The sequence below is a fragment of the Vipera berus genome, assembly GCF_964194415.1.
Source record: "Vipera berus genome assembly, chromosome: 1".
NCBI lineage: Eukaryota > Metazoa > Chordata > Lepidosauria > Squamata > Viperidae > Vipera > Vipera berus.
The window spans coordinates 359,507,903-359,533,573 of record NC_138202.1 but is presented as its reverse complement, the minus strand read 5'-3'; the positions used below and the strand labels follow the sequence as shown (position 1 = coordinate 359,533,573).

General features: G+C 45.8%; 1 protein-coding gene across 3 annotated transcripts in view; it reads left to right on the top strand.

Moving 5' to 3' along the window:
* Window positions 1-25,671, top strand: part of LOC308674138 (N-acetylglucosaminyl-phosphatidylinositol de-N-acetylase-like) — a 67,037-nt gene that overhangs the window by 1,464 nt on the left and 39,902 nt on the right. For 2 of the 3 annotated variants that reach the window (XR_014027811.1, XM_081338385.1), the window contains exons 2-6: window positions 1,360-1,459; window positions 1,618-1,713; window positions 13,747-13,837; window positions 21,438-21,505; window positions 24,385-24,416. Coding sequence is in view for 2 of the 3 variants with exons in the window: in XM_081338385.1 (XP_081194511.1) it covers window positions 1,360-1,459; window positions 1,618-1,713; window positions 13,747-13,837; window positions 21,438-21,505; window positions 24,385-24,416 (387 nt within the window). In the remaining variant the exon portion in view is untranslated. The remainder of the gene's footprint in view (window positions 1-1,359; window positions 1,460-1,617; window positions 1,714-13,746; window positions 13,838-21,437; window positions 21,506-24,384; window positions 24,417-25,671) is intronic. The other variant, XM_081338386.1, reaches the window with a different exon arrangement.

Sequence of the window (25,671 nt, the reverse complement as noted above, 5' to 3'; positions counted from 1 at the left end):
CTAGCCTTTTGAAATTTATCCAACCCTTTATTGAGCGTAATTGTCTGCTACTGCTCTAAAAACAACGCTTGGCAGTTTGTATGGGGAAAAAAATCATTATAAAACTTAGCCAGTAAATAAAAATACATCCACTTTTATCCTTTTCCAGCTCAGCTTCCATTACATGGACTGTTATTTTGTTATTCATTAATTTTTCTGTTTTTGAGTTCCTCAGAATAATAGAATAGAACAGAATAGAAAATATGAAATACAATAGAATTTGAAACAGAATACAAAAAATAGAATACAACAGAAACATTATTGCTGCTTTAAATGTTTATTTTATTTTATTTTATTTTAATCCCATTTATATCCCGCCCTTCTCCGAAGACTCAGGGCGTCTTACAATCTAAGCACAAATCAATGTGCTTAGCAATAGCCTTCATTCTATGTATATGCCTGCTTATTAGGGCTTTTGGGGCCCCCCAAGCGGCATTATTACAAAGTCAGCTTATTGCCCCCAACAATCTGGGTCCTCATTTTACCTACCTCGGAAGGATGGAAGGCTGAGTCAACCTTGAGCCTGGTGGGATGCGAACCTGCACTAATTGTACACCAGTCATACATTAAAATGAAATTGCATTGCATTCAGCTCTCAAAAAAAATGCTGTTTTAGCATATACACACATATGCACACACATATATAACTCAGAGAAATATCACACTCGAATTCGAATGTATATGTATACATGGCAAAAAGAAAAAAAGAATCTTGCGAGTTTACTAGATGGCACAAGGAACAAAGTCCAGAACTACAGAATCCAGTAGTTCTATTAGAAATGTTTCAAAATCTCCTACCAGAAGGGAGCAATGGAAACAGACCGTGAAGTCTGCTAAGCACATTGATTTGTGCTTTAAATTGTAAGCCGCCCTGAGTCTTCGGAGAAGGGCTGGATATAAATAGGAATAATTAAAGAAAAGTGGGCATGTGGGGTCTCTAAAAATGCTTTGAGCTCTAAGCACATGACGCTTATATCCTGCTGGAGCAGAAGACCCTATACCATTTCAGACAAATGGCTATCCAGTCTCTTCTTTAAAACTTCCAGTGTTGGAGCACTCACAGCTTCTGGAGGCAAGGAGTTCCACTGGTTAATTGTTCTAATGGTCAGGAAGTTTCTCCTTAGTTCCAGGTTGCTTCTCTCCTTGACTAGTTTCCATCCGTTGCTTCCTGTCCTGCCTTCAGGTGCTTTGGAGAATATGTTGACCCCACTCTCCCCTCTTCTTTGGGGCAAGCCTTCCTCAGTGGCTTTAATTTTTCTTGTGGAGGGAGCGGAGGAAATTTGGTAAATAAATAGATTCCAAATTCTTTTATCGTTACAGGGAATTATTACCAGCAGGGAGAGATCCGTAAAGGAGAATTGATACAAAGCTGTAAAGTCCTAGGGATTCCTCCTTCCAATGTGACTGTCCTGGACCACAGGTAATTTGCTTAAAAAAGAGGGGGAAAGTAGCATTGTTGGGTTGTGCAAAAAGTCATGGAATCATCAAGTTGAAAGGGAACTTAGAGATCATCAAGTCCAACCTAGGATTCACTACACTAGGGCTTTTCAACCTTTTCACCCACTGTACCACTTTTAGGATATGGCAACATCCGAGTACCACCAGTCACCCAGCAATGTGTCAAAAGCTTGAGGACCAAAAAAGAAAAAAAAAGAAAAAAGTGATGAAGTACAGGTATTCCTCGACTTACAACAGTTTGCTTAGTGACTGTTTGAAGTTACCATGGCACTGAAAAAAGTGCCCCCCAAGCCACAGCCGAGCAAGACACCTGCCTGCCCGCCCGGCGGTGCTCTTCCTCCTGTCCGAGGTTTTCCTTGTTGTGAGCATTTCTGTGGAGGATTGGCAGCAGGGGTGGAGTGGGGGGGTGTTTGGTTTTTATTCCCCCCCCATCTGCTGGGTGGTTGCAGCAGGTTTTGGTCACTTCCCATGACCCTGGGACACTGTGACCGTCATAAATATGAATCAGTTGCCAAGTATCTTGAATGTAAATCACAAGACCCTGGAGATGCTGCAACATTCCAGCTGACCGGCGCTTCTTCTGGGCTCAGAAGCGCCAGGATCGGTGCCGAGTTCCAGCTGGATCCTGGCGCTGATCCTGGCGCTTCCGCTGAGCCCCGACAGCCCTGCAGCTCCAGCCGTCTCTCGCTCAGGCTTGTGCGGTGCTGCGACTAGGATGGTCGCTTACCACAAGTGCCAGGTGCCCATGTACCACAGGTGGTACCCGTACCACCGGTTGAAAAGCCCTGCACTACACCATCCCCAAAAGATGGTTACACGTAATCCTCTACTTACAACTACAGAATTGAGCCCAGAATTTCTGTTGCTAAGCAAAACAGTTGTTAAGTGAGTTTTGCCTCACTTTGCAACCTTTCTTACCCCGGCTGCTAAGTGAATCACTGCAGTTACGAAGTTAGTGACACTCCTTAGTTCTAAGTTGGATTTCTCTTTCACGATCCTGCCCTCAGGTGCTTTGGAGAGTAAGCTGACCCCCGCTCTTCTTTATGAGGGCCCCCTCAAATACTGGCATATGGCTATCGTGTGTCCCCCCCCCAGTCCTTCTTTTCTCTAGACTAAAAGGTAAAGGCAAAGGTTCCCCCGCACATGCGTGCTAGTCGTTTCCGACTCTAGGGGGCGGTGCTCATCTCCGTTTCAAAGCCGAAGAGCCAGCGCTTGTCTGAGGACGTCTCCGTGGTCATGTGGCCGGCATGACTGGACGCCAAAGGCGCACGGAACGCTGTTACCTTCCCACCGGAGCGGTCCCTATTTTTCTACTTGCATTTTTACGTGCTTTCGAACTGCTAGGTTGGCAGAAGCTGGGACGAGTAACAGGCGCTCACTCTGCTACGCGGCACTCGGGATTCGACCCGCCAAACTGCCAACCTTCTGATCGACAAGCTTAGCGTCCTAACCCACTGAGCCAAATCCTGCAAACTATTCTTCATATGTTTTTGTCTCCAGGCCTTTAATCGTCTTAGTTGCTCCTCTTTGCAAGAACAGAGGTGGAGACAACTTGGCTACTTTTAGACTCATGGACTTGCTGGCTGGGGAATTCTGGGAGTTGAAATACAGGTAGTCCTCGATTTACTGGTTGGGCTGACATGCACCCCTTCCCCATCCAGCTTCCCACGCCCCAGAAATGGCATTTTAAACAGGAGCAGGGCACACTGCGGGATTTCAGTGCCTTCCCCAACAAAGTGAGTCAGCTGGCTAACAACAACAACAACAACAACAATAATAAAGTTGGAAGGGACTTTAGAGGTCATCTAGCCCAACCCCCTGCTCAGGCAGGAAACCCTATACCATTTCAGACAATCTCTTCCAGGGTTGGAGCATTCACAACCTCTGGAGGCAGGTTGTTAATAATAATAATAAAGTTGGAAGGGATCTTGGAGGTCATCTAGCCCAAACCCCTGCTCAGGCAGGAAACCCTGTACCATTTCAGACAAATGGCTGTCCAGTCTCTTCTTAAAAACTTCTATTGTTGGAGCATTCACAACTTCTGGAAGCAGGTTGTTGTTGTTGTTGTTGTTGATGATGATGATGATAAATGAAACATGTAACAGTGATACCCATTGTCATCGGGGCACTGGGAACTAGGTCCAAGAACTTTGCAAAACATATCAAGAAATTGCAGCTTCCTGCAATAACTCCAGCAAAGCTACAAAAAACTGCACTACTCGGAACATCTTACATTTTAAGGAGATACCTGGTTGAGACCTAGGATGCTGGCAGCAACCCGTGTCAACCATTAGTGCCAGTCAATTTGAGTGTTCAGTTGACTGAGGTTTATGTTTAATGAATAAAAGTTTTATAATAATAATAAAAATAATAATAATAATAATAATAATAATAATAAATAATTAATAAATAATGATGATGATGATGATGTTGGAAGGGATCTTGGAGGTCATCTAGTCTGACCCCCTGCTCAGGCAGGAAACCCTATACCATTTCGGACAAATGGCTGTCCAGTCTCTTCTTAAAAACGTCCAATGTTGGAGCATTCACAGCTTCTGGAGGCAGGTTGATAATAATAATAATAATAATAATAATAATAATAATAATAATAATAATAATAATAATAATAATAATAATAATAATAATAATAATAATAAGTTGTAAGGGATCTCGGAGGTCATCTAGCCCAACCCCCAGCTCAGGCAGGAAACCCTACACCATTTCAGACAAATGGCTGTCCAGCTTGAATTATTCTAGTGTTCAAACAGGCTCCTTCTGCCGAGAGTCCGTTTCCTCTTCTCGAAACCCAAACCGAGGAAGGAACTTGTTTGTCCTTCACCAGCCCAAGAATGAGGAAGTATGTAACAAAAGGGATGTGTCTGTGTTTCTGTGTGTGTGTGGTTTTTGTGTGTGTGTGTGAGTGAAACCAAGAAAGAGAGAGAAAGTTGCCGTAGGTTCCGTTCTGGATCACAACAAGAACAAAGTGGCTTGTGAACAAGGGCGGGTATTTCCACACAGCAGCCGTTGTTATTTCTGAGTCCGGCCTTCAAATTCGGTCCCCGAAGAGGAATAACATAATAATGCAACTTACAAACGTTCATTTAGTGACTGATCAAAGTTACAGCGGTGCTGAAAAAAGTGACGTAGGACCATTTTTTATACTTGCGACCTTTGCAGCCTCCCCGTGGGTTGCGTGATCAAAATTCGGATGCTTGGCAACTGACTCGTACTTATGGCGGCCCCGGGGTGTCACGTGATCCCCTTTTGCGACCTTCTGACAGGCTGTGAGGGGAAGCCAACTTCACTTAACCACTGGGTTACTAATTTATCAACTGCGGTGATTCACTTAACAGCTATGGCAAGAAAGGTGGTAAAAGAGTGCAAAACTCGCTTAACAAATTGTCTCACTTAACGACAAAAATTTTGGGCTCGGTTGTGGTCGTACGTCGAGGACTGCCTGTGTTTGGAGACAGCAGCTGTTGTTATTTCTGTGTCCGGCCTCGAAATTCTGTCCCTTAAGAGGAATAACATCATAATAATAATGATGAGAATAATAATAACAACAACAGGACCACGAGTTCAAAAGATGCACATGGCCTAATGGATTTGGCCTGATTGATGATGCCCTACCCAGTCAGATGGACTCTTAGCAACCAAATATGGAGGTAGTCCTTGACTTTTTAAAGAAAAGACTGGGCAGCCATTTGTCTGAAATGGTATAAGGTTTCCTGCCTGAGCAGGGGGTTGGACTAGATGACCTCCAAGGTCCCTTCCAACTTTATTATTATTATTATTAACAACCTGCCTCCAGAAGCTCTGAATGCTCCAACACTGGGACTTTTTAAGAAGAGGCTGGACAGCCATTTGTCTGAAATGGGATAGGGTTTCCTGCCTGAGCAGGGGGTTGGACTAGATGACCTCAAAAGGTCCCTTCCAACTTTTGGATGATGATGATGACGATGAACACATTGGAGGCCGAAATCTCCGTTGCTAAGCAAAAGGGTTGTTCAGTGAATTTTGCCCCATTTTATGACCTTCCTCGCCAGGATTGTTAAGTGAATGACGGCAATTGTTCGTTTAGTCACGCGTTGTTAAGTGAATCTGGCTTCCCCATATCATCATATCGCATATGTTGATCACACGACCCCGGGACGCTGCAAGGGTCCTAAATACGAGCCAAATGTCCGTCTTTTGATCGTGGGGGAAACCGCAACGGTCGTTAAATGTGAAAAAAAAGACACTTTTTTTCCCCCAACGCCATAACTTCGAACGGTCACTAAACGAGTCGAGGGCTACCTCGATTCGCCGAACGTGCTCTCTGAGAGCGAAAAACGGGAGGCTCTAACCACACCCTCCTTTCCAACTAGGCTTTGTTACAAAATGCCACGAGACGCCTCGTTTTAGAAGCGTTCTTTTTCCCCGCTGTTTCTCTCAGCTCCGTTTTTATTTTATTTTTTGGCAGAGTGGGATCTGATGGAGCAGCTTTTTTCACCCCACCGAAAACATCAGACAGGGTGTACAAGTCAGTTTCTCTCTCTCCCTTCCATCTTGGCCCATCCCAGAGGATCCTTATTACTTTATTACTTCCTTCCAAGAAGTAATCTCCCCCCCCTCCCACCCCCAACCCCCGGGAATTACAAACCATCCCGGCTACTTTTTTTGCCAGCTTATTATTCCTGGAAGATCTGAGGTTTTGCAACCCCTCTCCCTCCCTCCAGACGGGCTGTTTTTAGAGGAGGAGAATTTTTTTTTAAAAAAATACCGTATTTTCTGGCATATAAGATGACTTTTTAACCCATGAAAATCTTCTCAAAAGTCAGGGGTCGTCTTATACGCCAGGTGCTGAAACTTTAGGGACAGGGCTGGCTGGAAAACCTGGAGTGGATCTCCCATTTGGTCTGCACAGGGAAAGCGGGACCAATTGGAGAGGAAGCTGCAGTCTGTGATTTTTTACAGGCTGGGGTCTGGGCGTCTTTCCTCCTAAAGTTGAAGAGCAGCTGCAGTCTATCCCAACTTGAAAGGCAGGTGGGGAATGCAGCAGTCAGAGCAGCTGCTTAGCTCTAAGGACACATTTGACTCAGGAACTGGGCAGGCTGGCTGGCAAACCTGGAGCGGATCTCCCATTTGGTCTGCTCAAGGAAAGCTTTAGAGTGAATTAGGAAAAGTTTAATCCACTTGCACTGTTTTATGTTTACATGTTTGATGACAAACAGCCTTATGTTTATAAGTGACACTTTTCCTACTAAGTACCTGCATGTCATAAGCATTTGAATTAAAATTACCGTATTAAAATCAAATCTGATGTTTTTTAATTTTTATTTGGTGTGCGTTGGAAGAGGGGTAGTCTTATACGGCGAGTATAGCCCAAACCCTATAATTTAACAGGAAATGTAGGGGGTCATCTTATACGCCCAGTCGTCTTATACGCCGGAAAATACGGTAAATAAATGAATTCCTGTGGTGTGTGTTTTTTTTTAGCTCAGTTGAGACAATCCTGCTAAGGAAAATCCTTGGCTGTTGTTTCTACGCCCCCGAAGCTTGCCAAGTTTGGAGAAAGTCCCAAAGGTGTTTTGTGTGTTTTGTTGTTGTTTTTCCCCAAAAGGCAATTGAACTTTCTTGGTTTGGTGTTTTTTTCCCCCCCCTTTGAAAACCGTTTCAAACGTTCTTCAGCCTCTTGGATGAGAAGCAAAATATTTTCAAAGAAAACAACAACAAGGAAGTCCAGTTGCTTTTGGGAACCTTTGGGACACCCGTGAGCTGGATACAGAATGCAGAATAACAGAGCTGGAAGGGGACCTTGGAGGTCTTCTAGTCCAACCCCCTCTCCTCAAGCAGGAGACCTGACGTCCTTCTGGACGTATAGCTGTGCAATCTCTTCTTGAAAACCTCCAGCGTTTGGAGTGTTCACGACTTCTGGGGGCAAGCTGTTCCGCTGATTAATTGTTCTCACAAAAAGGAAATTTTTCCTTAGTTCCAGGTTGCTTCTCTCCTCGGGTAAGTTTCTCCATCTGTTGCTTCTTGTCTTGTCCTTCCGGTGCTTTGGACAATAACCTGACCCCCCCCTCTCTTCTTTGGGGCAGCCCCTCAAATGCTGGAAGACTGCTATCATGTCACACACACACCCCTCCTTCTCTTCCTTAGACCAGACATAACTAGTGAGATTTATTATCACAGCAGCTGTTCTGGATGAGGAACAAGGGTTTTTTTAAAAAAGCAAGATAATTTGTATTTTGTTTTTTAATATTTATTGCCCTGTACACCGCCCTGAGTCCTTCGGGAGAAGGGCGGTATAAAAATTTAATAAATATAAATTTAATAAATATATAATCATTTTGAAATGAGAAACTGGCTGGCCATCAGGAATGCCAGCCAGTTTGGTCTCCTGGTTAAGGCACCAGGTTAGAAGGCAGGAGACGGCGAGTTCTAGTCCTGCCTTAGCCATGAGAGGCAACTGAGCGACTCTGGGCCAATCACCCGGAGACGGCGAGTTCTAGTCCTGCCTTAGCCATGAGAGCCAACTGAGCGACTTTGGGCCAATCACCCGGAGGTGGCGAGTTCCAGTCCTGCCTTAGCCATGAGAGGCAACTGAGCGACTTTGGGCCAATCACCCGGAGACGGTGAGTTCTCGTCCTGCCTTAGCCATGAGAGGCAACTGAGTGACTTTGGGCCAATCACCTGGAGACAGTGAGTTCTAGTCCCAATTTAGGCATAAAAGCCATCTGGGGGAGTTTGGGCCAGCTCCCCGCTCTCTCCCCCTCACAGGGTTGTTGTTCTTGTAAAAAGAGGAGGAGGAAAGTATGCTGGATATATTTGCTGCCTTGGCTTCTTTGCAAAAACAATAAAGGTGGGATAGGAACGAACGAACGAATGAATGCAAATAGTCCTCAACTTACGACCGCAACTGACCCCGAGGTTTCTGTCGTTCAGCGAGGCAGCCGTTCAGCGATGTTTGCCCCATTTTACGACCGTTCTCGCCACAGCTGTTAAGTGAATCCCTGCAGTTGATAAATTAGTAACACGGTTGTTAAGTGAAGCAGGGTTCCCCCATTACTTGTCAAAAGGTCACAAAAGGGGATCGCTTGACACCCCGGGACTCTCCTAAATATGAGTCGGTTGCCAAGCATTTGAAGAAGAGACTGGACAGCCATTTGTCTGAAATGGTATAGGGTTTCCTGCCTGAGCAGGGGGTTGGGCTAGATGACCTCCAAGGTCCCTTCCAACTTTTGTTGTTGTTGTTGTATTTTTCACCACGTGACCGCAGGATGCCCTCTCTACTTGGGGAGGGCAAGGGTGTGGCCCCCCCCTCAGGAGCAGCTTTCTTCCCCCCCCCCTTCTTGCGACTCTGTAAACAACTGCCGGAGCAACAAAACGAAACAACACCCAATCTCCCGGCCATGTCAGAAGGCAGCTTTGTTATCTCTGGGCCAGAGTGCAGAGGCCGTGGCGTGCCAGGGTGTGCTGCGCACTGCATTCCAGAGCTGCACACAAGGGGTTATCCCGGAGCATCGGAGGGTCTGCCAAAGGTTTGCCTTGCAGCAAGCTGGAAAGCGCGCCCGGGTTGAAAGGCAGCCGGAGAGAGAAGGTGGAAGCAGCGCACGGGGATGGAAGCGGACTTTTTCAGCCTGGGCCACTTTAAGAGGGGTGGACTTCCGCTCCCAGAATGCCCCAGCCAGCCTGCTTTAAGAGGGGTGGACCAACTCCCAGAAGCCTCTAGCCAGCCTGCTTTAAGAGGGGTGGACTTCAACTCCCAGAATCCCCCAGCCAGGATGCTTTAAGAGAAGTGGACTTCCACTCCCAGAATTCCCCAGCCAGCCTGCTTTAAGAGGGGTGGACTTCAACTCCCAGAATCCCCCAGCCAGCATGCTTTAAGAGGGGCGGACTTCCGCTCCCAGAATTCCCCAGCCAGGATGCTTTAAGAGGAGTGGATTTCCACTCCCAGAATTCCCCAGCCAGTCTGCTTTAAGAGGGGTGGACCAATTCCCAGAATCCCCTAGCCAGCCTACTTTAAGAGCAGCGGACCTCAACTCCCAGAATTCCCCAGGTGTCATGCTTTAAGAGGGGTAGACTTCCGCTCCCAGAATTCCCCAGCCAGCATGCTTTAAGAGGGGTGGAATTGTGCTCCCAGAATTCCCAGCCAAATGTGAGAAAGAAGCCCAGATTTGCTCTGTCCTAAATCCCAAGAATGCAGACCTTCCAGATTCTGTTGCTACAGCCCCTATCAATTAAAAAAAATCCAGGCTAATTTACAGGAAATCCTTGACTTACAATGATTTCTTTACTGACCGCAAAGCTCATCAAACCGGGAAAACTCCCCTAACAACTGTCTTGCTTAGCGACAGAAATGTTGGGCTCATGTACAGCCGTAAGTCGAGGACTACCTGTATCTTTTATGCCCTTTCAAAATCCTCGGCGCTTAGAGGGGGGGGAAAAGATCTCTCTCTCTCTCTCTCTCTCTCTCTCTCTCTCTCTCTCTCTCTCTCTCTCTCTCTCTCTCTCTCTCTCTCTCTCTCTCTCTCACACACACACACACACACACACACACACACACCATCTGTGCCTGTTTTGTGAGTCTACGGGCCTCCGATTAACCTAGTTTTCACTCAGCAGGCAAGGCGAGGCTGTTTTTCCACCTGCTTAGGTCAAAGGGATCTATTTGATCCTCCGCCTCCCGCTGTCGGTTTCCACTGACCTCGGGCGAACTTCAGCCACGGAAGCCACGGAAATCTGCCTTTCCCTCAGCCGAAAGAGAAACAGCCAGCTTCATTTTTGATCCGGCTGGATCGACAGGATTTGGGACAGTCAAAATCACAGAGAGTCCTCAGCTTACGACCAAAACAGATGCCCAAGTTTCTCTTGGTAGTTCTTCCGTGAGTTTTGCCCTGTTTTACGACCTTTCTTGCCAATGTCATTAAGCGAATCACGGCAGTTCCTAAGTTAATAATGCGATCCTTAAGTGAGTCTGGCTTCCCCGTTGACTTTGTCGGAAGGTCGCAAAAGGGGATCACGTGAGTCCTCCCGGGACGCTGCGACCATCGTAAATATGAGTCGGTTGCCCAGCCTCTGAGTTTTGATCACGTGACCCGTGGGGATGCTGCGACAGTCCTTAAGTGTGAAAAATTATTATTATTATTATTATTTAGATTTATATACCGCCCTTTCCCGAAGGACTCAGGGCGGTTTACAGGGCATTTAAAAAACAGTCAATAAAAACGTTAAAACAAAATTAAAAGAGATTAAATAGAACCCTGAGAAAATTAAAACCCAGTTAAAGTTAAAATTAAAAATATTCTCAGCCTGGGCCAGAGAGCTCGAAGAGCCAGGTCTTCAGGTCCCGGCGGAATGAACGGAGGTCGGGGGCAGTCCTCAGCTCCGCAGGCAGCTGGTTCCACAGGGCAGGCGCCCCCACTGAGAAGGCCCTACCCCTGGGTGTTACCCGGCGGCAGTCTTTAACCGGCGGCACCCTGAGGAGACCCTCCCTGTGGGAGCGCACTGGACGAAGGGAACTTGATGCTGGCAGCAGGTGTTCCCTCAAATATCCCGGACCCAAGCCATTTAGGGCTTTATAGGTCATCACCAGCACCTTGAATCTCACCCGAAGGGCAACCGGAAGCCAATGCAGCTCGCGGAGTAGAGGTGTTACATGGGAGTATCGGGAGACCCCCATCACAACTCGCGTGGCCGCATTCTGCACCAGTTGAAGCCTCCGGGTGGTCCTCAAGGGCAGCCCCATGTAGAGAGCGTTGCAGTAGTCTAAACGGGAGGTCACGAGCGCATGAGTGACTGTGCGTAGGGCATCTCGGTCCAGGTAGGGTCGCAACTGGCGCACCAGGCGAACCTGAGCAAAAGCCCCCCTGGTCACAGCTCCTATATGGTCTTCAAAAGTGAGCTGCGAATCCAGGAGGACGCCCAAGTTGCGAGCCCTATCGACGGGGGGTAACACCTCTCCCCCCATCATTAAAGGTGGAATAGACTGGTTAGTCCGAGATGCCGGTATGCACAGCCACTCAGTCTTGGCAGGATTGAGACGAAGCCTGTTTCTTCCCATCCAGACCCGGACCGCTTCCAGGCAACAGGACATCACGGCGAGGGCATCGCTGGGTTGGTTTGGGGTGGAGAAAAAAAGTTGGGTATCATCAGCGTACTGATGATACCCCACCGCAAAACCATGAATGATCTCGCCCAGCGGCTTCATATAGATGTTGAACAGGAGGGGAGAGAGGACTGACCCCTGAGGGACTCCACAAACGAGAGACCTCGGGGCGGACCTCTGCCCTTCCGTCAACACCGACTGCGAGCGGCCCAGGAGATAGGAGGAGAACCACCGCAAAACAGTGCCTCCCACTCCCAACCCCCTGAGACGCCGCAGTAGGATACCATGGTCGATGGTATCGAAAGCCGCTAAGAGGTCTAATAGGACTAGGACAGAGGAACAACAAAAATGGTCATGAGCTGCCTTTTTCCAGTGCCGTTGTAACTTTGAACGGTCACTAAACGAGCGCTTGCAACTGGGAGACGGCCTGCGCTACTGTTTAGCCAAAGTCCAGTGACCCCTGCTTGATTTTCAGAGATTTGTGTCTTGTTGTCCCAAGGAACACACAATTGTGGCCTTGATTTACGGCCACAGTTGAACCCAGGAGGTCTGTTGTTAAGCAAAACCGTCGTTAAATGAGTTTTTGCCTGCATTCTACCACCTTCCTTCCCACGATGGTTAAGTGAACCGCTGGAGTTATTAAATGGACCCAACTAGGGAACGTCGTCAGTGCTAGGCAGCGCTCTGTTTACGCCCAGTGGCTATAATAACAATATTCTAATGATGAAGGAATAACCAAGAAGGAAAAAAAACACCCACCCCAAGCCATTTGTACATAAATAGGGAGCAAGACGGACTCCCTCCCAGTACTGACAATGTTAGCTAGTTGGGTCAAGAAACGTCTGCAAGGAAATATCCGAGACAATAACATAAACCTCCTCCTCCTCCTCGCAAACCCCTTTCCCTTCTGGCACTGATGATGTTGCCCAGATGGGTGATGAAACGTCCGCAAGAAAACCACCCAGCTCAGAGGGCACTAGGGACCCCACAGTCCTCTCCTAGTCCCAAAGATGCTTTTTCACCAGGCAACTGGACTTCCTTGTTTTTCTCTGAAGACGTTTTGCTTCTCTGAAAAAGCTTCTTCGGCGCTGAAGAAGCTTCTTGTAGGAGAAGGGAAACGTCTTCAAAGAAAAACAAGGAAGTCCAGTTGCCTGGTGAAAAAGCATCTTTGTGATAACTATGATCTGGTCCAGGGGTAGGCAACCTCGGCTCTTTTATGACTCGTGGACTTCAACTCCCAGAATTCCTGAGCCAGCCATGCTGAGGAGAAAGGGAGAGGTTTCCAAGCTGAGCCATGCTGGCTCAGGAATTCTGGGAGTTGAAGTCCACAAGTCATGAAGGGGGCCATAGTTCCCCCACGTTGGCTCAGGAATTCTGGGAGTTGAAGTCCACAAGTCGTGAAGGGGCCATACTTCCCCCATGCTGGCTCAGGAATTCTGGGAGTTGAAGTCCACAAGTCATGAAGGGGCCATAGTTCCTTCATGTTGGCTGAGGAATTCTGGGAGTTGAAGTCCACAAGTCATGAAGGGGCCATACTTCCCCCATGTTGGCTGAGGAATTCTGGGAGTTGAAGTCCACAAGTCGTGAAGGGGCCATATTTCCCCCATGCTGGCTCAGGAATTCTGGGAGTTGAAGTCCACAAGTCGTGAAGGGGCCATAGTTCCTTCATGTTGGCTGAGGAATTCTGGGAGTTGAAGTCCACAAGTCATGAAGGGGCCATACTTCCCCCATGTTGGCTGAGGAATTCTGGGAGTTGAAGTCCACAAGTCGTGAAGGGGCCATACTTCCCTCATGCTGGCTCAGGAATTCTGGGAGTTGAAGTCCACAAGTTGTGAAGGAGCCATACTTCCCCTATACTGGCTCAAGAATTCTGGGAGTTGAAGTCCACGAGTCATAAAAGAGCCAAGGTTGCCTATCCCTGACCTGGACAACTCAAACTCTCCATAGATATTCTCTCCTATTGAAGTTCTTCCCACATAGTTTTAATCTATCGGTTCTCGTCTTTCTCTTTGGGGCCAGAGAATAATGTTAGTCACTTTTCTACGGGGCAACCATTCAGATCTTTGAAAGCCATATTATTGTTGATTGTATGGTTTGTGTTAAATTAAGAGTTTCTTCCTGGCTTGCAAGTTATTTCAATCGTTCATTTTTTTTTGTAGGAAACTTCCAGACCATCCATCCACCGAGTGGGATGTACCACTCCTTGCACAGCTGATCCTCTCACACATCGAAACCTACCAGATCAACCTGGTAATGTGGCAATTTAAGCATTTCTTATTGATTTCAACTTCCTTTTCTTTTACACACCGGCGAAGGTTCTAAATAATAATAATAATAATAAAGCTGGAAGTGACCTTGGAGGTCATATACCATTTCAGACAACTGGCTGTCCAGTCTCTTCTTAAAAACTTCCAGTGTTGGAGCACCCACAACTTCTGGAGGCAAGTTGTTTCACTGGTTAATTGTTCTCACTGCCAGGAAATTTCTCCTTTACACTTTAATACCACTTTACAATACCTTGGTAAGGCCACGTTTGGAATACAGCATCCAGTTTTGGTCACCACAATGTAAAAAAGATGTTCAGACTCTAGAAAGAGTGCAGAGAAGAGCAACAAAGATGATTAGGGGACCGGAGGCTAAAACGTAGGAAGAATGGTTGCTGGAATTGAGTTTGTCTAAGAGAAGGACGAGGGGGGGGACATGATAGCAAGCCTTCCAGTATCTCAGGGGCTGCCCCAAAGAAGAGGGAGTCAAGCTATTCTCCAAAGCGCCCGAAGGCAAGACAAGAAGCAATGGATGGAAACGAGTCAAGGAAAGAAGTAACCTAGAACTAGGGAGGAATTTCCTGACAGCGAGAACAATTAACCAGTGGAACAGCTGGCCACCAGAAGTTGTGAATGCTTCAACACTGGAGGTTTTCAAGAAGAGACTGGACATCTTTGTGCTAGAGTTTTAGTTTCTGCCTGGAAAATTTTTGCAGCCCGGGCCAGCTCTGCAAGGGCGGAGAGGGAGGCCCGTCTGGGCACGATCCAGTTAAAACATCGGTTGGCAGATGCTGGCATCGCCTTGGCCCAGGATGAACTTTGAACACCAAGCTGTTCAACGCTGCCTCGTGTTGACTTGTTTGGCAACTCAGATTCCTCTTTTGCATAGTAAGGCCCATCAACGTTGATGTGACTGCTGGAAATCTCGGGGTGCATGTTGCGTTCAGCCATCGCTTGTTCAGTGACAGAATAACAAAAGAGAATAACTGAATTACAGAAGAGAATAACCGAAAAATGGAATAAGCAAAGAGAATAATGGAATAAAAAGAATAACAGAACAGAATAACAGAGTTGTTGTTGTTAGCTGCGAAGTCGTGTCCGACCCATCGCGACCCTATGGACAACATTCCTCCAGGCCTTCCTGTCCTCTACCATCTTCTGGAGTCCATTTAAGCTCACGCCTACTGCTTCAGTGACTCCATCCAGCCACCTCATTCTCTGTCGTCCCCTTCTTCTATTGCCCTCGATCTTTCCCAGCATTAGGCTCTTCTCCAGTGAGTCCTTCCTTCTCATTAGGTGGCCAAAGTACTTGAGTTTTAGCTTCAGGATCTGGCCTTCTAAAGAGCAGTCAGGATTGATCTCCTCTAGGACTGACCGGTTTGATCGCCTTGCGGTCCAAGGAACTCGCAGGAGTCTTCTCCAGCACCACAGTTCAAAGGCATCAATTCTTTGGCGCTCAGCCTTTCTTATGGTCCAACTTTCACTGCCATACATTGCAACTGGGAAGACCATAGCCTTGACTATACGCACTTTTGTTGACAGGGTGATGTCTCTGCTTTTTAGTGTGCTGTCTAGATTTGCCATGGCTTTCCTCCCCAGGAGCAAGCGTCTTTTAATTTCTTGGCTACAGTCCCCATCTGCAGTGATCTTGGAGCCCAGGAAAATAAAATCTGTCACTACCTCCATTTCTTCCCCATCTATTTGCCAGGAATTGAGAGGGCCAGATGCCATGATCTTGGTTTTCTTAATGTTAAGTTTCAACCCAAGTTTTGCACTCTCCTTCTTCACCTGCAACAAGAGGCTCTTTAGTTCTTCTTCACTTTCTGCCATTAGAGTGGTATCATCTGCGTATCTTAGGTTGTTGATATTTCTTCCGGCAATCTTAATTCCAGCTTTTGATTCATCTAGCCCTGCCTTTCTCATGATGTGCTCTGCATATAAGTTAAATAGGCAGCGCGACAGTATACAGCCTTGCCGGACTCCTTTCCCAATTTTGAACCAATCAGTGGTTCCGTGTCCAGTTCTCACTGTTGCTTCTTGGCCCGCATATAGGTTTCTCAAGAGACAAATAAGATGGTCTGGTACTCCCATCTCTTTAAGAACTTGCCACAGTTTGTTATGATCCACACAATCAAAGGCTTTAGCATAGTCAATGAAGCAGAAGTAGATGTTTTTCTGGAACTCCCTAGCTTTCTCCATGATCCAGCGTATGTTGGCAATTTGATCTCTAGTTCCTCTGCCTCTTCGAAATCCTGCCTGCACTTCTGGTAGTTCTCGATCCACATACTGCTGAAGTCTAGCTTGTAGGATTTTAAGCATGACTTTACTAGCATGAGAAATGAGTGCAATGGTGCGATAGTTTGAACATTCTTTGGCACTGCCTTTCTTTGGAATTGGAATGTAAACTGATCTTTTCCAATCCTGTGGCCATTGTTGAGTTTTCCAAATTTGCTGGCAAATTGAGTTTAGCACTTTTACTGCATTGTCTTTTAAGATTTTGAATAGCTCAGCTGGAATACTGTCACTTCCACTAGCTTTGTTGTTGCTCAGCTTTTCTAAGGCCCACTTCACTTCACATTCTAGGATGTCTGGCTCGAGGTCAGTGACCACCTCATTGTGATTATCAGGGACGTTAAGCTCATTCTTGTATAGTTCTTCTGTGTAATTTTGCCACCTCTTCTTAATCTCTTCTGCCTCTGTTAGGTCCCTGCCATTTTGGTCCTTTATCATGCCCATTTTTGCATTAAACGTTCCCTTCATTTCTCCAATTTTCTTGAAAAGATCTCTGGTCCTCCCTATTCTATTGTTTTCTTCTATTTCTTTGCACTGTTCATTTAAGAAGGCATTCTTATCTCTTCTAGCTATTCTCTGGAATTCTGCATTCAATTGGGTGTATCTTTCTTTTTCTCCCTTGCCTTTCGCTTCCCTCCTTTCCTCAGCTATTTGCAAAGCTTCCTCAGACAGCCATTTTGCTTTCTTGCATTTCTTTTTCTTTGGGATGGTTTTGGTTGCTACCTGTTGTACAATGTCGCGAACCTCTGTCCATAGTTCTTCAGGCACTCTGTCTATCAGATCTAATTCCTTAAATCTATTTGTCACCTCTACTGTATATTCAACAGGGATATGATTTAATTCATACCTGACTGGCCTAGTGCTTTTCCCTACTTTCTTCAGTTTAAGCCTAAACTTTGCAAGGAGAAGCTCATGGTCTGAGCCACAGTCAGCTCCTGGTCTTGTTTTTACTGACTGTATAGAGCTTCTCCATCTTTGGCTGCAGAGCACATAGTCAATCTGATTTCTGTGTTGACCATCTGGTGATGTCCATGTGTAAAGCCGTCTCTTGGGTTGTTGGAAAAGAGTGTTTGCTATGACCATCGTATTCTCTTGACAGAATTCTATCAGCCTGTGCCCTGCTTCATTTTGCACTCCAAGGCCAAACTTGCCTGTTATTCCAGTTATCTTTTGGCTTCCTACTTTAGCATTCCAATCCCCCATGATGATAAGAACATCATTTTTTGGTGTTAGTTCTATAAGGTGCTGTAGTGCTTCATAGAACTGGTCAATTTCATCCTCTTCAGCACTGGTGGTTGGGGCATAGACTTGGACTACTGTGATATTGAATGGTTTGCCTTGGATTCGAACTGAGATCATTCTGTCATTTTGAGGATTGTATCCCAGTATTGCTTTTCCTACTCTTTTATTGACTATGAAGGCTACTCCATTTCTTCTGAAGGATTCTTGCCCACAGTAGTATACCTGATGGTCATCTGAATTAAATTCACCCATTCCTGTCCATTTTAGTTCGCTGATACCTAAGATGTCAATGTTCAGTCTTGTCATCTCTTGTTTGACCACGTCCAGTTTTCCTTGATTCATGGATCTTACATTCCAGGTTCCTATGGAGAAAAAATCTTTACAGCATCGGACTTTCCTTTCACCACCAGACATATCCACAGCTGAGCGTCCTTTCGGCTTTGGCCCAGTCGCTTCATTCTTTCTGGCGCTACTAGTACTAGCCCTCTGCTCTTCCCCAGTAGCATATTGGACGCCTTCCGACCTGAGGGGCTCATCTTCCAGCGTCATATCGTTTTGCCTTTTGGTACTGTCCATAGGGTTTTCATGGCAAAGATACTGGAGTGGGTTGCCATTTCCTTCTCCAGTGGATCACGTTTTGTCAGAACTCTCTGCTATGACCTGTCCGTCTTGGGTGGCCCTGCACGGCATAGTTCATAGCTTCATTGAATTACGCAAGCCCCTTCGCCACGACAAGGCAGTAATCCATGAAGGGGAATAACAGAGTAATACCGGAATAATGGAATAACAATAACAGAATAATGTAATAACAGAACAGAATAATGGAATAACAGAGTAACAGAACAGAATAACGGAATAATGGAATAACAGAACAGAATAATAGAATAACAGAATAATGGAATAATGGAATAACAGACTAGAATAGAATAACAAAATAACAAAACAGAATAATAGAATAACAAAATAACAGAACAGAATAACAGAATAACAGAATAACAGAATACAGAACAGAATAACGGAATAATGGAATAACAGAACAGAATAATAGAATAATAGAATAATGCAATAATAGAATAACAGACTAGAATACAATAACAAAATAACAAAACAGAATAATACAATAACAAAATAACAGAACAGAATAACGGAATAACAAAATAACAGAACAGAATAACGGAATAACAGAATACAGAACAGAATAACGGAATAACAGAATAATGGAATAACACCAGAATAACAGAATAACAGAACAGAATAACGGAATAACAGAACAGAATAACGGAATAATGGAATAACAGAACAGAATAATAGAATAACAGAATAATGCAATAATGGAATAACAGACTAGAACAGAATAACAAAATAACAAAACAGAATAATAGAATAATAGAATAACAAAATAACAGAACAGAATAACGGAATAATGGAATAACAGACTAGAACAGAATAACAAAATAACAAAACAGAATAATAGAATAATAGAATAACAAAATAACAGAACAGAATAACGGAATAATGGAATAATGGAATAACAGAACAGAATAATAGAATAATAGAGTAACAGAATAATGGAATAATGGAATAACAGACTAGAATACAATAACAAAATAACAAAACAGAATAATACAGTAGAATAACAAAATAACAGAACAGAATAACGGAATAACAGAATACAGAACAGAATAACGGAATAACAGAATAATGGAATAACACCAGAATAACAGAACAGAATAACGGAATAACAGAACAGAATAACGGAATAATGGAATAACAGAACAGAGTAATAGAATAACAGAATAATGCAATAATGGAATAACAGACTAGAACAGAATATCAAAATAACAAAACAGAATAATAGAATAATAGAATAACAAAATAACAGAACAGAATAACGGAATGACAGAATACAGAACAGAATAACGGAATAACAGAATAATGGAATAACACCAGAATAACAGAACAGAATAACGGAATAACAGAACAGAATAACGGAATAATGGAATAACAGAACAGAGTAATAGAATAACAGAATAATGCAATAATGGAATAACAGACTAGAACAGAATATCAAAATAACAAAACAGAATAATAGAATAATAGAATAACAAAATAACAGAACAGAATAACGGAATAACAGAATACAGAACTGATTGCTGGTTAGTGGGGCTGCAAGAAGGGGTCCACCCAAAGAGACCCCCCCCCAAGATCAGGCTGTGAAGAAAGAGAGGATTGGGTGCACCCCCTTCGTGTCCCCCGCGGCTGGCCGAGGGTCTTTGGGACGCACCCCAAGGGTGGGGGAGTATGGGTGTGTGTGTGTGTGTGTGTGTGTGTGTGCCCCAGAAGTCCTGTTCCCCCAGCCAGGAAGGCCAGGGGCGTTTTCTCCCTCCGGCCTCTGCAGGGCCCCAAGATGGCGCCGGGGAGAGGAGGCGACGGCCAGAGCCCGGGGCGGCCCCCAAGCCCACGTCGGAGTGGTTTGCATCGGGACTGCCTGTGGGGAGAGGGTCAGAAAAGTCAAAATGGCTTCCTTCTCCTCTGGTCTCATCTTTCCTCCCTCCCTTCCTCCTTTTCATCCTTTCTTCCTTCCTCCCTCCTCTTCTTCCCTTCTCTCCCTCCTCCTTTCCTTCCTTCCCCTCTTCTTCCTCCCTTCTTCCTTCCTTCCTTCTTCTTCCCTCCCTCCCTTCCCTTCCTCCCTCCCTTCCTCCTTCCTTTCCTTCTTTCCTTGCTTCCTCTCCCTCCCTCCTTTCCTTCCCTCCTTCCTCCTTCCCTCCTTCTTTCCTTCTTTTCCTTCTTTCTTCCTTCCTTCCCTCCCTCCTTCCTTCCTTCCTCCCTCCTTCCTTCCTCCTTCCCTCCCTCCTTCCTTCCTCTTTCTCCTCCTTCCTTCCTCCTTCCCTCCCTCCTTCCTTCCTTCCTTCCTTCCTCTTTCTCCTTCCCTCCTTCCTGCCTCCCTTCTTCCTTTCCTTCTTTCCTTGCTTCCTTTCCCTCCCTCCTTTCTTTCCTTCCTTCCTTCCCTCACTTCCACTTCCCTCCTTCCTGCCTCCCTTCCTCCTTCCTTTCCTTCTTTCCTTGCTTCCTCTCCCTCCCTCCTTTCCTTCCTTCTTTCCTTCCTTTCCTTCTTTCCTCCTTCACTCCCTCCCTCCCTCCTTCCTTCCTCTCTCCTTCTTCCTTCCTTTCTCCCTTCCTCCCTCCTTCTTTCCTTCCTTTCCTCCCTCCTTCCTTCCTTCTTCCTCCCTCCTTCCTCCCTCCCTCCCTCCCTCCTTCCTTCCTTCCTTCCTTCCTTCCTCTTTCTCCTCCTTCCTTCCTCCTTCCCTCCTTCCTGCCTCCCTCCCTCCTTCCTTTCCTTCTTTCCTTGCTTCCTCTCCCTCCCTCCTTTCCTTTCTTCTTTCCTTCCTTTCCTTCTTTCCTCCTTCACTCCCTCCCTCCCTCCCTCCTTCCTCTCTCCTTCTTCCTTCCTTTCTCTCTCCCTTCCTCCCTCCTTCTTTCCTTCCTTTCCTCCCTCCTTCCTTCCTTCTTCCTCCCTCCTTCCTCCCTCCCTCCCTCCCTCCCTCCCTCCCTCCTTCCTTCCTTCCTTCCTTCCTTCCTTCCTTCCTCTTTCTCCTCCTTCCTTCCTCCTTCCCTCCTTCCTGCCTCCCTCCCTCCTTCCTTTCCTTCTTTCCTTGCTTCCTCTTCCCTCCCTCCTTTCCTTCCTTCCTTCCATTCCTTCCTTCCTCTTCCCTTCCTTTTCCCTCCCTCCCTCCTTCTCTCCCTCCCTCCTTTCCTTCCTTCCTTCCCTCCTTCCTTCCTCTTCCTCTTCCCTTCCTTTTCCCTCCCTCCCTCCTTCTCTCCCTCCCTCCTTCTCTCCCTCCCTCCTTTCCTTCCTTCCTTCCCTCCTTCCTTCCTTCCTCTTCCCTTCCTTTTCCCTCCCTCCCTCCTTCTCTCCCTCCCTCCCTCCTTTCCTTCCTTCCCTCCTTCCTTCCTCTTCCCTCCCTCTTTCTGTGATTGGTGGAAGACCGCTTCCCCTTGAGTAAAAACAACAACAAACCACACAATCCCTTTTTGTGACCCTTTTCCTCCAGGTTGTAACCTTCGACGCCGGAGGAGTGAGCGGGCACCCGAACCACCGCTCCGTTTATGCCGCTGTCAGGTATGCTCCTGCCTCCCCTTCAGGAAAGGAGGGTTGCGCTGGGGAATTCTGGGAGTTGAAGTCCACCCGACTTAAAATGTCCACGGTTGGGAAACGCTGCTTCCCAAGATGTCGCAGTGCAGTTCCCAGAGTTCCCCAGCCGACCCACTCAAGGAATTCTGGGAGTTGCAGTTCTCGAAGCGGCCTTAGAAGGCGGGGGGGGGCGATCGATCGTGCGAATCTTTTTAAATCAATAATATAAACGCATCTTGTTACAGCCGAAGGGGCTCTGCTCTGCTCTGAGGACTAGGCCAGATCTTCAAAACTGAGTACAGGGAGTCCTCGGCTTGCGACGATTTGTTTAGTGGCCGTTCGAAGTTACAACTGCTCTGAAAAAAGCGACCTAGCACCGTTTTTCACCCTTACGACTGTCGCGGCCTCTCTGTGGTCAGGTGATCAAAATTCAGGCACTTGGCAACTCATATTTATGACGGTCGCAGCATCACATGATCCCCTTTTGCGACCTTCTGACAAACAAAGTCAATGGCGGGGTGGGGAGCAGGAAGCCAAGATTCACTTAAGGACCGTGTGGCTAACTTAACAACTGCCGTAATTTGCTTTGCCGTAAAATTAAGTGTGGCTCACTTAATAGGCAGGAGCAACAGAAATTGTGGTCTCCATTATGGTCGTTAAGTCGAGGACAACTGCGGCGATTCACTTAACAACTGTGGCAAAGAAGGTCATAAAAGGGGGGAAGACTCTCTTCATAAAGGTCTCTCTTAGCAAGAGAGATCTGGGGTCGTAAGTCGGGAACCCCCTGTCGTTCTTCCTCAAAGTCCATCTTGCCCATCCCTACATTTTGGGGCTTCCAACGCTCAGAATTCGCACTCGGCACAGTTCCAGGTCCCGTGTTTCTTGTGTAGATGTCTGTTTAGATTGCTTTTTTTTCCCTCCGGAAAAAGCTTGGGAGACCTCGGTAGTTCTCAACTTACAACCCCAATTCAGCTCAAAATTCCCATTGATAAGCAAGGCAACGTTAAGTGAGCCGAAACTTTTTTTGCCACAGTCATTAAGCAGATCACTGCCATTGTTCAATGGGTCAGTCAGTCGTTAAGCGAATCTGGCTTCCCTCGTGGACTCTGTGCAAATTTTCTACAACTTTTCTCGCCACGATTAGGAAGCAAATCGCTGCAGTTTGTTAAGTGAGTCACCGGGTCATTAAATGAACCCGGCTCCCCCTGTTGATGAGGGAAGGTCACAAAGGGGGACCACGTGACCCCCGGGCAACGGCAACCGTCGTAAATACAGGCCGGCTTGCCGAGTGGCCGAATTTTGATCCCGTGACCAGGAGGATGCTGCAACGGTCGCAAGGGTGAGGACCGGTTGCAAGTCACTTCTTTCAATGTCGTCGTAACTTCGAACGGTGACAAAACCGAACCTGTCACTTTTTTCAACGCTTTCAAATTTCGAACTAAACGGTTGTAAGTCGAGGACTTCCTCAGCCTTCTGGGCTGGCAGGATGACCTTGCTCCAGCGTTGACGCAGGAGCCGCTTTAATGGAGCCTTGAATTCAAGTCTTCCCAATCCTGATCCAGTACCTTAAGATGCCCCCCCCCTTTTTGTGTGTGTTTTAATGTTGAATCCTTGGCATAACATGCAAAGGACCCTTTTTTGCCCACCTACGCGGACATCTACCATTTTAGATTTTTTTTTTAAAAAAAGTGAATTATAATTTTATTTCCATGGGGAAAGCCAGACACTTGCTGGGTGCCAGCCCTTCTTTATCCCTGATGCCCAAACTTTGGTTGGTTGTGCGCAGGAGAGAGGAACGCAGCTGTTGCAGCCCCAGACTTCCCAGCCAACCACAAACACCACACAAGCACACACAACACACACACACACACACAAACACACCACCCTTGAGCTTCAGGAACACGCCCACTCCCCACACGACTTTGCTGCATAATAATGCAATTTTTTTTAAAAAAAAAATCAATATTGTGTTTTTATTGCTTGTAAGCTGCCCGGAATCTCCGTGAGCGAGTAGGCGGCTATGTAAATGTTTTAACTAACTAACTAACTAACTAACTAACTAACTAACTAACTAACAAGCAAACAAACATCACAAATCTCATGCCAAAAGGAAGGGGTGAGTAACTTTGGGGATTTCCCTGTTGGCACCCCATCCATGCACCACGCGGGTGTTGTGTAACGCTTAACACTTGGCAAAAGAAAAAAAAATGTTTTGCAGAGGAGGCTGCCCCCTAGAGGTCTTCCAGAGCATTTGGAGAGCCTTTGGAGCAGCTTGCAATGTCTGCAGTTGTCCTTTTGTCAGGACGGTTTGGCTGTGCCCTACACGCACACACGCACAAAAACATAGACACACACACACAGAGAGACAAACAATGGAACAACCCGCCTCCAGAAATTGTGAATGCTCCAACACTGGAAGTCTTTTTAAGAAGAGACTGGACAGCTGTTTGTCTGAAATGGGATAGGCCTAGGTCGGATCTCCTGCTTGAGCAGGGGGTTGGACTAGATGACCTCCGAGGTCCCTTTCAGCCCTATTACAGGTAGTCGTTGACTTACAACCACAATTGAGCGCGCTTGTTTGTGTTGCCAATTGAGACAGTTAAGCGAGTTTTGCCCCCGCCCCCCCTTTTACAACCTTTCTTGCCATTCAGTTGTTAAGTGAATCCCTGCAGTTGTTAAGTTAGTGACACGGTTGTTAAGCGGATCTGGCTTCCCCGTTGACTTTGCTGGTCGGAAGGTCGTCAGAGGGGATCTCGTGATTCCGGGACACTGAAAGCATCTGTCAAGCGCCGGGGAAATCGAGTGACAGAATTTTGATCATGTGACCTTGTACATTTACTCACCTCTCTTCTGCTTCTTCTTCACAGGTCCTTGCGCTCGGAGAGGAAAGTTCTAGAAGGTTGGTGTTTGTTCATGAACTGGACTAGAAGATCTCCAAGGTCCCTTCCAGTTCTATTCTGTTCTGTTCTATTTTCTATTCTGTTCTGTTCTGTTCTATTCTATTCTATTCTATTTTCTGTTCTGTTCTATTTATTACAAAGATTCTATTGTATTCTATTCTATTTATTCTATTTTTATCCTGTTCTGTTCTATTTTCTGTTCTGTTCTGTTCTATTTTATACAAACATTCTATTGTATTGTATTGTATTCTGTTCTATTCTATTTTCTATTCTGTTCTATTTTCTATTCTGTTCTATTTTATACAAAGATTCGATTGTATTGTATTGTATTCTGTTCTATTCTATTCTATTTTCTATTCTGTTCTGTTCTATTTTCTGTTCTGTTCTATTTTATACAAAGATTGTATTGTATTGTATTGTATTGTAGTGTAGTGTATTGTGTTGTGTTGTGTTGTGTTCTATTCTATTCTATTCAACCCTACTCTATTCTATTTTCTATTCTGTTCTGTTCTATTTTATACAAAGATTTTATTCTATTCTATTCTATTTTCTATTCTGTTCTGTTCTATTCTATTTTCTATTATGTTCTATTCTGCTCTGTTCTATTCTATTCTATTTTCTATTTTGTTCTGTTGTATTCTATTGTATTCCGTTCTGTTCTGTTCCTGTCTATTCTATTCTGTTCTGTTCTATTTTCTATTCTATTCTGTTCTGTTCTGTTCTGTTCTATTTTCTATTCTATTCACAAAGTGTTTGGATAACCAGGACAAACCGTAAATGAAGACTGTAATCTTTAGTATCCATGGGTTTTGCAGGTAGTCATCGATTTATGACCACAGTTGAGGCCCAATTTTCTGTTGTTAAGTGAGTTATGCCCCATTTTATGACCTTTCTTGCCACAGTTGTTAAGTGAATCGCTGCATTTCTTAAGTTAGTTAACCTGGTTGTTAAGTGAATTTGGCTTCCTCATTGCCTTCGCTTGTTGGAAGGTTGCAAGAGGGGATCACGTGACTCCAGGACCCGGCAACCGTCATAAGTAGGACTCAGTTGGCAAGCGTCTGAATTTGGATCATGTGATTATAGGGATGCTGCAACGGTCGCAAGTGTGAAAAAACGGTCATAAGTCTCCGTTTTCAGTGCTGTTGCAACTTTGATAGGTCACTAAACAAGCTGTCGTAAGTCAAGGACTCCCTGTATGCAGGTAGTCCTTAATTGACGGTAGCTCAACTGGTCAGGGTGGAAAGAACTGGGATG